This window comes from Podarcis muralis, chromosome 1 (assembly GCF_964188315.1).
Source record: "Podarcis muralis chromosome 1, rPodMur119.hap1.1, whole genome shotgun sequence".
Taxonomy (NCBI): Eukaryota; Metazoa; Chordata; class Lepidosauria; order Squamata; family Lacertidae; genus Podarcis; species Podarcis muralis.
The window spans coordinates 29119530-29134125 of record NC_135655.1 but is presented as its reverse complement, the minus strand read 5'-3'; the positions used below and the strand labels follow the sequence as shown (position 1 = coordinate 29134125).

General features: G+C 41.1%; 1 protein-coding gene across 19 annotated transcripts in view; it reads left to right on the top strand.

Annotated features, from left to right (window-relative positions):
- Positions 1-14596, top strand: part of NRXN3 (neurexin 3) — a 1192693-nt gene that overhangs the window by 109165 nt on the left and 1068932 nt on the right. For 18 of the 19 annotated variants that reach the window (XM_077925136.1, XM_077925127.1, XM_077925120.1 and 15 more), the window contains exon 4: positions 873-902. The exons of the other annotated variant lie outside the window; for it this stretch is intronic. In XM_077925136.1, coding sequence (XP_077781262.1) covers positions 873-902 — 30 coding nt within the window. The remainder of the gene's footprint in view (positions 1-872; positions 903-14596) is intronic. 19 annotated transcript variants of the gene reach the window in all.

Here is a 14596-nt window from a genome sequence, read left to right as displayed (position 1 = left end):
GAAATCTGTTGCATTTATTTATAGTAGAAGGAAGGGATGGGATTGTAAAACATGTGGCTTCTGATTCTGCCCCCCCCAAATCCTTAGTAATCTTGAACATTTAAATATGTGTGTATATGCATATACATACACGCACGGTTATTACAAATAGTAATCCCCTTCTCTGGTGGAGAGTTCTTTTGGATGAATATTTACTTTGGATGATCTGGATTTTAAATTTCTAAGGGTGAAGGAGTAGAAAAAGATAAACAAATTACTAAAAACATGAAAACTACTGTTGATTGAAAAAATTTCGACAGGTGCATCTGATATCTCCAAACTCTAAGATACTGCCCATACAAATTCTGAAGAAAAGTGGCAGCTACATGAGCATAGCTGTGTGCGTGTGTTGTGGTGGAGCTTGTGTGTGTATGCTTGTGTATACCCGAAATGAAAACCAGAGATATGCAAAGGATTTGTGGTTAATGGCGGTTTGTAAGACCTTTATCAGGAATAAGGATTAGCTTTTTGACATGTTTTGTAAAATGAGAGTGAAAGCCTGCAAACCAAGTGTCTGACGCTGGCATCTGACTAAGAACACACTCCTTCCATTAAAATCTGTGGCTGTTTTCTCACTGACATCAATGGAATCTTTTCTCTGCAGCCCAAGCTTTCCCCTTTAATATGGAAAGTTGTGGTGTGTGGGTGTGTTTGCGTGCACGCATGCACATGCATATTCATGCATGGAGCACAGTATCCATACTTCCTCATCAAGTATGTGGTGATTGCCAATACTATTGGGCTATATAAATGACAGACACATGCATCTTCCTATATTTGTCTTTCTCCTTTTCTACTACCTTTCTCACTTCCTTTCTTTCTCTTTCTCAAAGGCCTTTCACACCTGATGATGGGTGAACAAGGTAAGTCTTTTCTTTCCTGCTTTTGCCAGTGCCTGACTGTGGCCACAATGACCCATGCTTCTTCCTAGTCCTGGCTTGGCTTGCATAAGCCCATATCCCCAAAGCAGCTCAACTGCTTTGTCCCCCCCCCCCATCTCTTGCCTTTCCATCACTCACTTGCCAAACTTTGGGCTGTGCAACCAATGCTCAAGAGCAGCCTCCCTGTCCCCCACAGCCTGGGCACTTCTAGATGTTTGGGACTCCAGCTCCTATCTGCTCCAGCAACTGTGGACAGGATCCATGGGAGCCGTAATCTAAAATATCTGGAGGACATCAGACTGGAAAAAACTGTATAATTCTGGGAAGTTTGAAGTGAGGTGTTCTGACAATGAATTGAAGCGATGAAAGGGAAATTAAGAGAACTGAAAACATGCTCCTTCTCTTCATATACTCACCAGCCTTTCTGTCTTTGTTTTGAAATCTGGCACAGTTTCTTTACCTGTTTGGTAAACATGGTATTCAGAATTTCATTTCCCATTTCAGGGGAAATGTTCTGCAAGAACATACTTAACAGGTTTCACAAAATGACCCTAGATCCTTGAAGACAATTTAGAGCTTATGGTCTTTTTGTTTCCAACCTGCAGCTTATGGTATTCAAATATGTTCAGAACGCATTGTTCCAACAAATGAAGTTTGGTATAACCCAGGCCTGGATTGCACAATGAATTGCCTCTAAATCAGAAGCCTTGTTTTTGTCGTTTGGGCCAGATGTTATTGTGCATTGATTGAATTTGGCAGAAGGAGCTTATTGGCCTCATGCTGGGCAGAAAGTAATGGTGTAAAGTTTGGACAAAAGCAAGCAAACATTCAGGAATTAGGTAGGGAAGACAGAGGATTTGATGCAGCTGTGGCATGATCTACCTCTAGATATGGCAGAGATGGAGAGATGCTGGATTCACACCCTCCATTTCAGCGAACAACAAGCAAATATTGAATGGGTCAGTTGAGGAAAGTGGCTCCTTGATCAGAAGGGTGGGTCCATAAAGTTTTTGGTCCCAGGTACTATAACTCAGTGTAACTGAGGAATCATCTGAACCTTCAAATCAAGAGTTCTCTTTCAGTCCACATGTGTAAGGTACACTCTGCCTCTGCTGATTCAGGCCAAGCAGCTGAGGCCCCTCTAGTCAGGAAGCAAGGAGCTGAATTGGGATGGCAGCAGTAGGAGGCAAGTCAGAGCTATAAAGCTATCCTGGAACATAATTGTTTCTCATTTGCTACATTGGCACAAAGAGAGACATATCCTTTTGCAGCCACTACAAAATCCTTGCCCTAAGATGTGGCACAGAGCAATCCAGTTCTACTTGCCAAGCAACCCCCTTTATTGAACATCTTGTTAGGTGGGGCTAGCACAGACTGCCACTGGTCTTCCTGCTGGGTCTGAAAAAAGCCCCTGTAGGATGAAATGAGAAAGGGGTCAAAAGGCTCCTTGCTACAGTAGTAAGGCACAAACATGAAATGCTAGCGTGTGCTGCTTTGCCAGATCATCCTTCTGCTAGCTAGATTGTTGTTGTGGTTGCATCTTTCTGCTAAAGCCATTGCTAAACAGGTAATGGAGAACTGAATTTTGCCCGGCTAATTTAGAATACTGCTGAAATTATATTTCACCTGTGAAAGTTCTCTGGTTAAAGTAAATGTAAAAATCTTAAACCATAAGCTTGAAGACCAATGCAGAGTGATGCCACTGAGCAGTTATTTGAAATTCAGGTACATTTCCAAAGGGCCAAACTACACGTACATAATTGTATAGTTTTGCCTTTGAGTGAAATTCCTGCCCCTTAAATTGCCAGGGAAGCAAAATCTGGATCAGGACCCTTGCAGGCTTTGACCTTTTGCCCTACACTGTACCTTCAGTGTGAATGTATTGACCCCTCCCCAAGGAAAATTGCAGATGTTTCTGGAACCAGTTTGAGATTGTAGCAGGGGCCAAGTGACTAATGCCCTCCATCGCTCATGCTAGGGTCCGAATCCAGATCAGGCTCCTCATTCTCACAGTTTGTGGAAACCAAAGGTGGAACAATACAGTTAAGGTCCAGTGGGGTCTGCCCCTAAGTTTTAAGATGGTGGAGCAGCCTGGATGTCTGCCAGGAAGCTTAGCGGACCCAATCTCAGTTCCTGATCTGTCACTTCTATTGTTGCATTAAGAGCCTCTCTTCCTTCTTTCTTTTTATTCTGAGTACTTGGCTGGGTTCCAAGGAGCTCTTCACTTGTCTCTTTACCCCTGCTTCATTTTTCAGCTGGTCTGTAGCCAGGTAGGGTAAGCTACCCGTAGAGTAAATACTGCAGTTGACAAGTCCCAACTGCCACACTCGGGTGTAAAGGGACTGTGACAGCAGGCTCTTCGGGAACCATGAAAAGCTCATGTTATACCAGCCAGATTCTTGAAAAGGCATTACATTGTGGAGTGTGCATCTGTCAAAGCAAGTGGTGAAATGCCTGCTTTATACAATTTCAGTCACTGGCCCATAGGTTTCAAGCTGCTGCCCATTCAGTTTGAAGACACTCTTGTGACTTCAGCCTGCCTTTGATAAATGACAGTGGTTTCTTCATCCTGCTTCCCCTTGCCTGGTGTCTATACTAGGAACCAATGACCTCTGGCATTTCTTCCCATCACCATCCTGTACCTATCTCATTGTGTCAAGTAACTGGCTGTATTTTTCTTTCCAGCTAATTCTCTCCACTGTTCCATCCCGATGAATATTTATATAGTGTGTATAAAATCCTAACGTACCTGTGTGACTCAATAAATGCATATTGTATTCAGTGGCAATATAATATAGAGAAACAACGTGTGTGTTTGTGTATCTGGAACAACTGCACAATCTTATTTATCCTACACCACTATTGGTAGGTGGAAAATATTGGGCCAATATATTTCCACAGGAGAAACCCCTCCCTTTGCCCCATGTGTTAACCTTTGTTTTCCGTGTAGTTTTGGTTTTGATGTGGTGTGCTGTGCGTTGCTGATATGCTGCTATTGCATGCACAACCAGCCTTTCTCCATGTAAATTTGGAGCTAAAGTGCTTAAATAGTTACCTACTTATCTGTTTTGTGTGGTTTGCTATTCCCTCTTCTTAAAAAGTGTGCTTTGGGTGTATTTTTCTCCCTTTTGTGCTGTGTTCATATGCTTATTTTCATGTTGTCTGTTGGTGATGTGCACAGTGATCTAATTTTAATTTTTGTTATTTTCTTTAAATCCTCCTTCCTGCTCTTTTCTCTCGCCTTCCCCCCTCGGTGGACACTTCTCCGTACCTGTGCTTATGTGGACATACAACTTCATACCTTATAGGTAGAAGTAAAGGTAGAGATCATTTTCTTTTAAAAAGAATGGCTCTGATTGTTGATATGCTTGTAAAATGTTTGTGTGTCGTCTTTTAAAAATCTGTGTGGTCCATACTAATGCTTTTATTTAAAAAGAAAACCATTTTGCTGAATCATCTATTTTGCTGACCCCTAAGAAAAGATATTTTGGGTTGTGGTCTGCCCTGTGACATTTGGAAATGCACAGGCTGCTATGCGGGTTTGATCAACACAGGAAACAGTCTGATGGCATGGGACAACTAGTTGCCACTGTTGTTTCTGGCACTTGGATCTCAAGCTCCATCTTTGGAACTTCTTACTTGTGTTATAGCAGGGACGCGGAGCCTGCAGCCCTCCAGATGAACTCCAGCTCCCATCAGCCCTGCCCAGCATGTTCAGTGGCCAGGGGTGATGGGAGTTGTAGTCCAACAGGATATGGCCCTTTATCCTTGTATCACAGCACCGGTAAATGAAACCAGCACCAGGTACGCAGCCTGCATACTTAGTAGGTCTATTAATAAAATAGCTGGGGCCTGCCATCTTGAGTTTGTGGGCGTTGTATTGGTGCAGTTATGTCCAAACATGGAATCAGCTGGATGTGGGTGGATCATGGCACAATGCATATTCACTTTATGGAGGAACAGTCTTCTGCTCAGAAAAAAAGAGATATAGAAATGATACTGAAACTTAAAATGAAGAAAACATACTCCAATGTATCTGAAGTGGCCATTGTTATTCGAAATGATTGGAAGAGCACCATACTTGGGGAGTCTTAACAGAAGGGTAAAAATCCACTCTTCAAAAGACAGAGGTTTTCTCTTTTATGCATGTCTCATTAAGACACATCAGCAGGCAGGAGAAGTTTGTGGCTGTTAAAAAAAGGCAGAATCACTTTGTGTCCACTGTGGGTCTTTTGTTGGGGGTGTTTGAGGAAGAAAGAGAACCTGAGAAAACTCATTCAAGTTAAATCAACTCATTAATTCTTCAGAGAGATTATTGTGTGTGAGTATTTTTTCCATTGTTGCCCAATAAATATTTTGCTTGGAAATACAATGTGTTTTGCCAGTATGGTATACAGAGCTCTTGGAATCAAATGAACTTTGGACTCAGTTCAGTTGCTTAACTGGTCAACATCCACCGCACTGCTTCATTTAATATATGATGTAATAGTTTAATATGGAGGCCAAGTTCATTCATGCATCCAGTTTGTGTGATTCTTCCTCCTCCTCAATAAAATAAAAATAAAAAAGGGGGTTGATAATGGAAATAGGTGTGCATGAAAAATGGCCTCCATGTGGAATGCCTATGTAACATGTTGTCTTCCTCATGGCAGGAAGAGGCACATGCCTGATTCCCCTGCAATCACTGGCTTGGTTTGCATGTCATAGTACGCCAAATAATGCTTTACTGAGAATGTTCTGTATCCTGGAGTGAAGCTTGCACCCACTTTGCTCCTCCCTGGACATTTTAGCTCAGCTTGAGATAGCAGCTAAGTCAATGTTTGACGTAGCACGTCATCTGAGCCCAGAATTGTGGTTAAGGTCTCTCTTCCCTTAACCATGACCTGTAGCCAAGAACAAACCTAAGCTACAAATTGTGGTTGAGGAAGAGAGAGCTTAGCCATGATGCTTGGTTTGGATGACATACTTAGCCAACTTTTGGCTCAGCTGCTGTCCTGCACTGAGCTAAAAAAGTCCAGGAAGGGGGAGCAAAGCAGCTGTGATGTGTAGTGTTAAACGAAAAGTGGATTTGTTCTAAAGCATTTATTCCATATGTGGATTTTGTCATTTGACTGTTGCAATGCCTTGCAGTCATGCATGGCATCTGGAATTGAACGAGACACCAAATCCAGGAACTGCTGGGTGGACTTGAGCTTGTTCTGCAGTGGCTGTTCTTTCTTGAGGAATAAAGAGGAGGATGAGAATTAAAGAACCATTACTTAGAATGTATTTTCTAGCCTCACTAAATAAATGATGGCCAAATAGATAATAAATAACCTCCTTCTAATTTGCTATTGAGCTTGAGTTAATGTCTAGTCACATTCTACCGTATCATTTGTTCTGTAGACAGCCTTTAGATAAGGAAATTATAATTGACCTTCCTGTTGCATTCCACTATAAATTTCCTCATTCCTACCATGCTTTTTTTTTTTTTTTGGTGTTGGTTTTTATGATCTTTCTTGGTTTGACCACACATTGGTTTCTTTTCTCTTCGCACACTGCAGTAAATCCATGACTCCACTTGCACACACATGTGCAATAGAATGTGGGAAGCCATAAAAGAAAACAGGTCAATCTCGCCCCCCCACCTCTCCAGTTAATGTCATTGATTTCACTTTGGTAGGTCAGCCTTCGGATTTTTCCTTTTAATGTGAGAAGCCAGAAGCTGCTGTGTTGCAATGGCAAATTCTGTGTACACACCTACATTGAAAGTCCATTTAAAGCATGCTGCTTCCCCAAGGAATCATGGGAACTGTAGTGTATCCCTTATGAAATTACATTTTCCAGCACCCTTGACGAAATTTCAATTCCCAGGATTCTTGGTGAAAGTTATCAGCTTCACATAGCCAAAGAATGGGAGCTGTGAAGTTTCTTATCTTAGCCATAAACTTACTTGGTAAACATGCAGTCTTGGTTCACTTACAATCTGAGGATAATAATAAGCCAATAGGAAGCTGGCTTATATTAAGCCACACTTTTTATCCACCCAGCCTGGTATTATCTACTCTGACTGGCCATTTCTGCCTCAGACAGGGTCTCCCCCACCACATGCTGCTAGTTCCTTCTAACTGGAGATGCCAGGGATTTAACAGGGAACCTTCAGCAAAGAAAGCATCTGACCAGAAGCATGGTCTCAACTCTCAGCAACTGGCTTCTCCAAGGCTGGATGTTAGGAACACTGCTGTAATACATATGGACTACTTCTGAACGCTCTAAAGCGCTATGTAAATGTGAACTGTTCTTAGGATTTCACTTCTTTTTATTCATGTGGAGTTCTAAGAGACTGTGAGTGAAATCTAAAGACAACTTAACAGGTGCATTAAAAGTCAAATTGAAATCAATGATACTTAAATATCTTATTGATTTCGGTGAGAGCTTAAGCACATCTAGACTTTGCTGTGGCCTGCCATTTCAACCCCTTGCAGAGAACTGCATAACGTGATGCACAGGCTGACACACTCTGGATTGTGCAATGCTCAGTACACAACATGTGCTACGTATAGGGTTATTCGTGTATTATTAGCATTTTTCACCCACCTCTTTACTTCGCAAAATTGCATATTTTCTCGGGCTTCTGTGTACCTGAACAGATGATCTGGAATTGGTTTTCCCCCCTATGTGGATTGAACACTGCTACACACTATTTAGATGGACACAAGAGAGACATTTTAAAAAGGCATATACTTAAATTTTTAAGGTAGGAATACAGCAGACACACACTTTACAAGTATGTGCATCATGCAGGTACCCTTGTTAGAAAGCCAGGACTGGTCGCAGGTAGGGATGACTGATGACTCAGTCTGTTTCTGGGCCGTTTTGGTCAATTTTGCATGTGTTCATTCCACTCTGTATCTGCATTTGTTTTGAAGTACGACCATTTTTATTTAAATAATACTTTATTTCAGTTGGTTGTATCCAGAGTAGCACTAAGTGAACGTTCTGTCAGTGCAATGATGTCTGGTTGGGGAGTGGAGTGTTCTCCTCTCCCCACCCTATGCATTGCCTAAATCTGTTCTAGGGTTTCCCATAACTCTCTGGTGCAGATTGTGGGGGTTTCATTGTGGAAATGGAAATCTTTGTGCTATTGGGACACGTTGGATGAATACTACTCCATTTCTAAACATATACCGTATTTTTCCGTGTATAAGACGCCCCCATGTATAATACGCCCCCTACTTTGGGGGACTCCAATTTAGAGAAAATATGCATATGCACTATCTGTGTATGAGCCCCCCCCCCCGATTTCGAACCTTATTTTAGAGTAAAAAACCCTAGTCTTATACACGGAAAAGTATGGTATTGCCCTGAAATGCTTGTTTTTAACAAAATTTGGTAATTTTTTTGACCTGAGAACTGTATCACACAATTTTAGAGAAGTATGAAAACTGAAGGATAATTATGTTCTAATCTGTGTAGAAGTCTGCAGTCCTAACCCCACATACCTAGAAATAAGACCCATTAATCTCAATAGGACTTACTTCTGAGTAGACATGGTAAGGATTATTCTTTTAGTCTGGGAAGTGCAAATTGGGTCAGTTTGCTTAAAAATGCAGACCAGACGAAATTTCCATATATCCCTTGCTGTCTTTTTCTGTTAAATGTACACTTGGTGGCTAATCTGGATTCTGTACTATAGCATGAAACAGCACACAATTTACGAACAACTGGGATGATTAGAAATTAGGTAGATCCCCCCCTCTTTTTTGTGCCTAGTTTTTAGTGATGTGCAGAAATTTATAATATACACATTGAGGCTGTTTGCATTTTTACATTGTAGATGAGTTTGAAAGCAGAGTAAGATGTATAATGTAATGTGCGGTAGAAAGAACTGAAGCCTGTAGCATTATGCAGTGTGTGTGTGTGTGTGTGTGTGTGTGTGTGTGTATAAAACAATGACAATATTTTGTGGCTGCAATGATCTTAAGCACTATTTCTTGGAAGGACGTTCCATTTACATCACTGGGATTTATTCTAGGTAGAGAAAATAGGTGAAAAGTGCTGAATGGCAGGTGACAAGGGGAAAATTACTGACTTCTTTTTGCATGCTTAAATAATTAGTGGCATTTAAATGAGTTATGTGCAACATATTTTTCCATTTCTCTTTGCCAGCAACACCACTAGGATTTAAGAGCCTTGTGAATAAGATCAGCTTAGTAGCCAAGGGTTTATGCAAATATTTAAGCAAGCCATCAGTGACTAATTATTTAAAAAAATTGCACTCTAATAGAATCTAATTATAAGGGGAGAAGGCACCATTACATCTACATTGCCAGCCTTGGCCATTATTCTTAAAATGTTAGTTTGTCCTATAAAATGGACGCAGTTCACTTTTTGTTCTTTGAAATATTGTTTTGAAACACTCTGGCATTTCCCATCCTTTTCTTTCTTTCTTTTTTTAAAGAAAACATGTTAAAAAAACCCACAGTTTTGTGTGTGAAGCAGATGGTATTTCAGATGAATTGCTTTCTTTTAGTTGTGTCTTTTTTTACACACACACAAAATCCCCAGGTTTTACTTCTGAGAATCAGCTAATCCGTGAACTCTAAATGAAAAAAATCAGGTTGTGAAAGAGGCTTATTTGAAATTGTTACATAGATGTTACCTAACACCTGAAATACTATCAGGCATTTGGGTTATTTTCTAATGGTTGGAATACAGTGGTGCCTTGCAAGACGAAAAGAATCCGTTCCGCGATTCTTTTCATCTAGCGGTTTTTTCGTCTTGCGAAGCAACCCCATTAGCGGCTAAGCGGATTAGCGCTATTAGCGGTTTAGCGGCTTAGCGGCTATTAAAGGCTTAGCGGCTTGGCTGCTAAAAGGCTATTAGCGGCTTAGCGGCTTAGAAAAGGGGGGGAAGCGGGGGGGGGGGAATGGCGAGACTCACAAGACGTTTTCGTCTTGCGAAGCAAGCCCATAGGGAAATTCGTCTTGTGAAGCGCATCGCAAACGGAAAACCCTTTCGTCTAGCGGGTTTTCCGTCTTGCGAGGCATTCGTCTTGCAGGGCACCACTGTGTATGTATACAATGGGAGCTTTTCTGAATATGATGGGCTTGCCTGTGTGCGCTCTCTCTCTCTCTCCTGTTGATTTGTGTGTTGGTTAGATGCAATCAATATGTACATATCATGGCCCTTTAGCACTCTGACTCAGTTATGTAGATGAAAGCTTCCTAGGTAATCTAAAAGAACTGGAAATAGTTAGAATCTACCTGCAAAGGTGGCAGCATTTTGTGGGGTGAGAGCCTTAGCCTGGCAATTATTTCATTTCATTTTTATTTATTAAATTTATATACTGCTCTTTATCTGAAGAGGGCACAAGGAGAAGGGGACGACAGAGGACCAGATGGTTGGACAGTGTTTTCGAAGCTACTAACATGAATTTGACCAAACTGCAGGAGGCAGTGGAAGACAGGAGTGCCTAGTGTGCTCTGGTCCATGGGGTCACGAAGAGTCGGGCATGACTAAACAACTAAACAACAACAACTTCATCTGAAAATTTCAGGGTGGTTCACAACATAACAATGTAGGATAAAAGCAGAAAATAAATAGTTAAAAAAAAACCCAATAACACCTCTCCCACAAACATATTTTAAAGGCCATAGAATATTTATCAGCCAAAGGCCTGGTTGAAGAGGAATGTTTTCCCCTGGTGCCTAAAGGTATATAATGAACATACCAGATGAACCTCCCTGGAGAGACCTCTTGTGGAGAAGGCACATGAAGAAGGGCCTCAGATGATGATCACAGAGTCAGGTTCAGTTTATATGGGGAGAAGCAGTCCTTGAGGTACTGCAGTCCTGAGCCTATTAAAGAGATACAGAAGTTGTCAGAAACAGTGACGTCCACATACCGTATAAAATTATTGCACAGGTGAGGAGTCTGTTTCAATGTTACTGGTCTCCATTTAGCTTGTATTATGTCTAGCAATAAAGAAATTGTAAAGCATTCTTTCAGTTTGTTAGAGCACCGGGGAGAATTTCTTTGACTCTCAGCATAAGAGGAGACATTGCCTAAATATGAAGGTATGGCATGAAATGGAAGACCCTAAGGCTTAGGCTCTTGTTTGTCTGGCCACAGTATTCCTCTTTGTTCACCTTCTGTGTGACAAGCAAGGAACCAGCAGGGTGGCTCAGCTCCTAGTCCATATGGTAGTGTCTTATATAGGAAAACATGTGGGATCATTTTCCATATATGATGACAAATGGGACTTTTGCTTAGGTTGACAGTTTCTCCCGGAGGGAAAGGTAAACTTGCACCACTTAACGTTTTCAAAATGTTAGGCAATATGTACTCAAAAGAAGAAATAACAAGCTGCCTATGTTTCAAATCATAGGACAAATCACCATCTAATGAATTATAACCAAGACTGATAGAATAGGTGTAATTGTCTTCTTCCTCTTCTAATAATTTACTTCTGCTTTGGATCCTGACAACCAAGAAGCTCATGGAAAGGGACTGTCCAGTTTCCTCAGCTGTGTGGAGGGATACGGCATGTGGGGCAACTGGCAGAAGGAAATTCATCCTCTCACAAATCTAATAGAGCACCTTGTGCAGTGGCCATTGGTGTTAGACTAGAGCACCATATTTTCAGTTTGTTAACCAGAGTTAGAATTGCTGTTACTGAATTTTCTGGATAGTGAGATAGATAGGTAGGTAGGTAGGTAGGTAGGTGTGTGTGTGTGTGTGTGTGTGTGTGTGTGTGTGTAATCCCAGTCCAATACTATATTGAACTGTTGAATTTTATGAAAAGTAAGTAATTTTAATGAAAAGTAAGTAATTTTAATGAAAAGTAAGTAATTTTAATGAAAAGTAAGTAATTTTAATGAAAAGTAAGTAAAGTAATTTTATGAATTTTATGAAAAGTAAGTGTAAGTTGAGGTAAAATAGCTAAGACATAGTTCAGTGGGGCTTTTTTTTTTTAAGCAGGCAAAGACACATAATATTTAAGAATGTAGTCGGAAAGAGGGGCACTCTTAATCTCAGGGTAAAATATATTTTTATTCATGTGTTGAGGTATTCTCTATAAAATGTGTGAGTGAAGAGTGCATAACAACGTGTTAGGGATTATACCGACAAGTAATTTGAGTGAGCACAGCGTTAATGTCTGTTAAAACTGCTCCTTTTTATATGTGAATAAGCATCTGACTCTGGCTTGGTTTTAATTTTCATTAAGAAGAATGATTCCTCTGGGAGTTGCAGACATTATGGCTGCATTGTGTGTAAACAGAAGCAGAAATATTGTTCTCTGATGTATTATTGTAGTGTATTGTTTTTGATGGGGCTCAGGTTTCACTCTGCTCAAAGTGAATATTTAATTGATATGACTGAAAAGCGCTCTCTCTCTCTCATTTGAAGCATTCAGTGGCGTGTAGAGATGTGGAAGTAGAGAACCAGGCCATATGTTTTGTAAAAGCTGGGCTAATAGCACTTCTGATGGATGTCTGATTTTTAAAGTGCTGTATCTTTCATTAAAATTTACATGTAAAGTAAGGGCAAGCCCAGTGACATGAAAGCTAATGCAACTTGCCGATCTTGACATAATAACAATCAGAAGAAAATGGAGATCCCAGATGGCAGCTTGGCCTTTGCCATCCTTTTAATAAGCTACTAACTGCTAATTATTGCACTCTTTTGGGCAATTTAATTTACTGTTGACTCTTAAAGAGACACTGCTCCTTTTCCTGCCACACAGCTATTTCTTTCCGTAAAAGGTTTTAAGTGGTTGCATGTGTCTGTGCTTCTCTTAGACTGGGGGCTTTTCAGTGGACAGGAGCTTAGTTAATATGTGTAGTTTTTATAAACACCCACTTTTAATTCATCTTTGTACGCGTGTGTTTCACTGTGCATTTGGCATGCTTGAGGAATTGGTGAATTTTGATTAAAACGAGCTTGTTTTGCATCTTTTGGACTAACATGTGGATTGAAATGTAGCTAATCCATTGGCTTTTGCAGTTCCTAAATGTCCCAGCATTTCAAAATAGGTATCAAAATCCATTAAAAGGTGCATATTTGAACAAGGTGAAAGCATTTAACACAAAAATATTTAAATGACTATCTTTGCAGATTTGCATTAAAAATGGCAAATTATGCTGAAATGGGGTGGAATGGGTGTATTTCAATTTCCCCTTATTTAGTGCTTCTTTGTCCGCTGCTTTCCTTCCAAAAGGAAGCCCAAAGCAGCAAACATCACCATACGAGAACGAATAAAATAATTTCACATGCCCAGTGCCCAATTAACAGCCTTGAAACTCTATTTTGAACTAATATCAGTTTCTGAACCATTTCCAAAGGCAGGTGCATGCACAACATATTTATAGTAGTCTAACAAGGCATGTAGCAGAGCATGGATAGAACTAAGGCTGGCCAGATATATACTCTTTGTACACCACCCCTCTGCATGTCTCTGGGTGCTCCTTGTCAAGATGCCAAATGGTTTGGAGCATCTTCATAATGGATAATAACCAATGGGCTGCATAGAAATGAACTAGGGATGCCAGGGTATGTGCAGCAGTGAGGGATTATTTGTCAGGATGTAACTGCAAACTGGATTATGCTGATATAGATACTTTTCAGAATTTACAAGCGCATTGTAGAAGACAAAGGTGCTGGCTGGAACTATTTCCTTCACTGTTTTCTTGATGGCTTGGTAAGACTTCCATTTCAAAAGATAAACGCACGCACGCGCACACACACAAACAATATTGACAAACAACCCTTTTTTGTCAAAACAAAAAAAATTCCTTCCAGTAGCACCTTAAAGACCAACAGTTGGTCTTTAAGGTGCTACTGGAAGGAATTTTTTTTGTTTTGACTATGGCAGACCAACACGGCTACCCATCTGTAACTGGAACCCTTTTTTGTGGCACTGTTCATCTCTTGTGAAAGTGATGCGCCACGACATACTGTCATTCCCAGCACTGGTGGATTTAGGGTAGTGTGACTGGTTCTGCTGCACTGGGTGGTGAGTCTAGCGGGCATCACAAGGTGCTGCAACTGTGACATCGTGAATTGGGTGGAACAGAAGGCAAAAGGTGTGTGTGGGGGGGTGTGCGCCAAATTTTGGCCTCCCTCAGGGCACCACAGAAATTTGAAAGACCAAAGTGCATCCCTGTTCCCAGGGACATTTTCTAGGCTATTTTCAAGGGCCATTGGCAAATAGGGAAAACCAAGAATGTGCCTCATAGAGATGGTATGTTACGATGTAGAATTGTTCCTGTGGGGCTTTCTATCCAAAATTACAAAGGGAATACTGCAGGGCTGTTTTGCATGCAGACTGGCTGCTGCTGCCAGTCAGTGTAGGAACATAGGAATGTATTACCTGTGGGTAGGGCATTTCCATATCGACTGCAGAGAGCAAGGCTTCCTATTTAGCTCCACCTCCAATAGTAACACCATATGGTGCTGGAGGAGACTTTTGAGAGTCCCATGGACTGCAAGAAGATCAAACCTATCAATTCTGAAGGAAATCAGCCCTGAGTGCTCACTGGAAGGACAGATCCTGAAGCTGAGGCTCCAATACTTTGGCCACCTCATGAGAAGAGAAGACTCCCTGGAAAAGACCCTGATGTTGGGAAAGATGGAGGGCACAAGGAGAAGGGGACGACAGAGGACGAGATGGTTGGACAGTGTCCTCGAAGCTA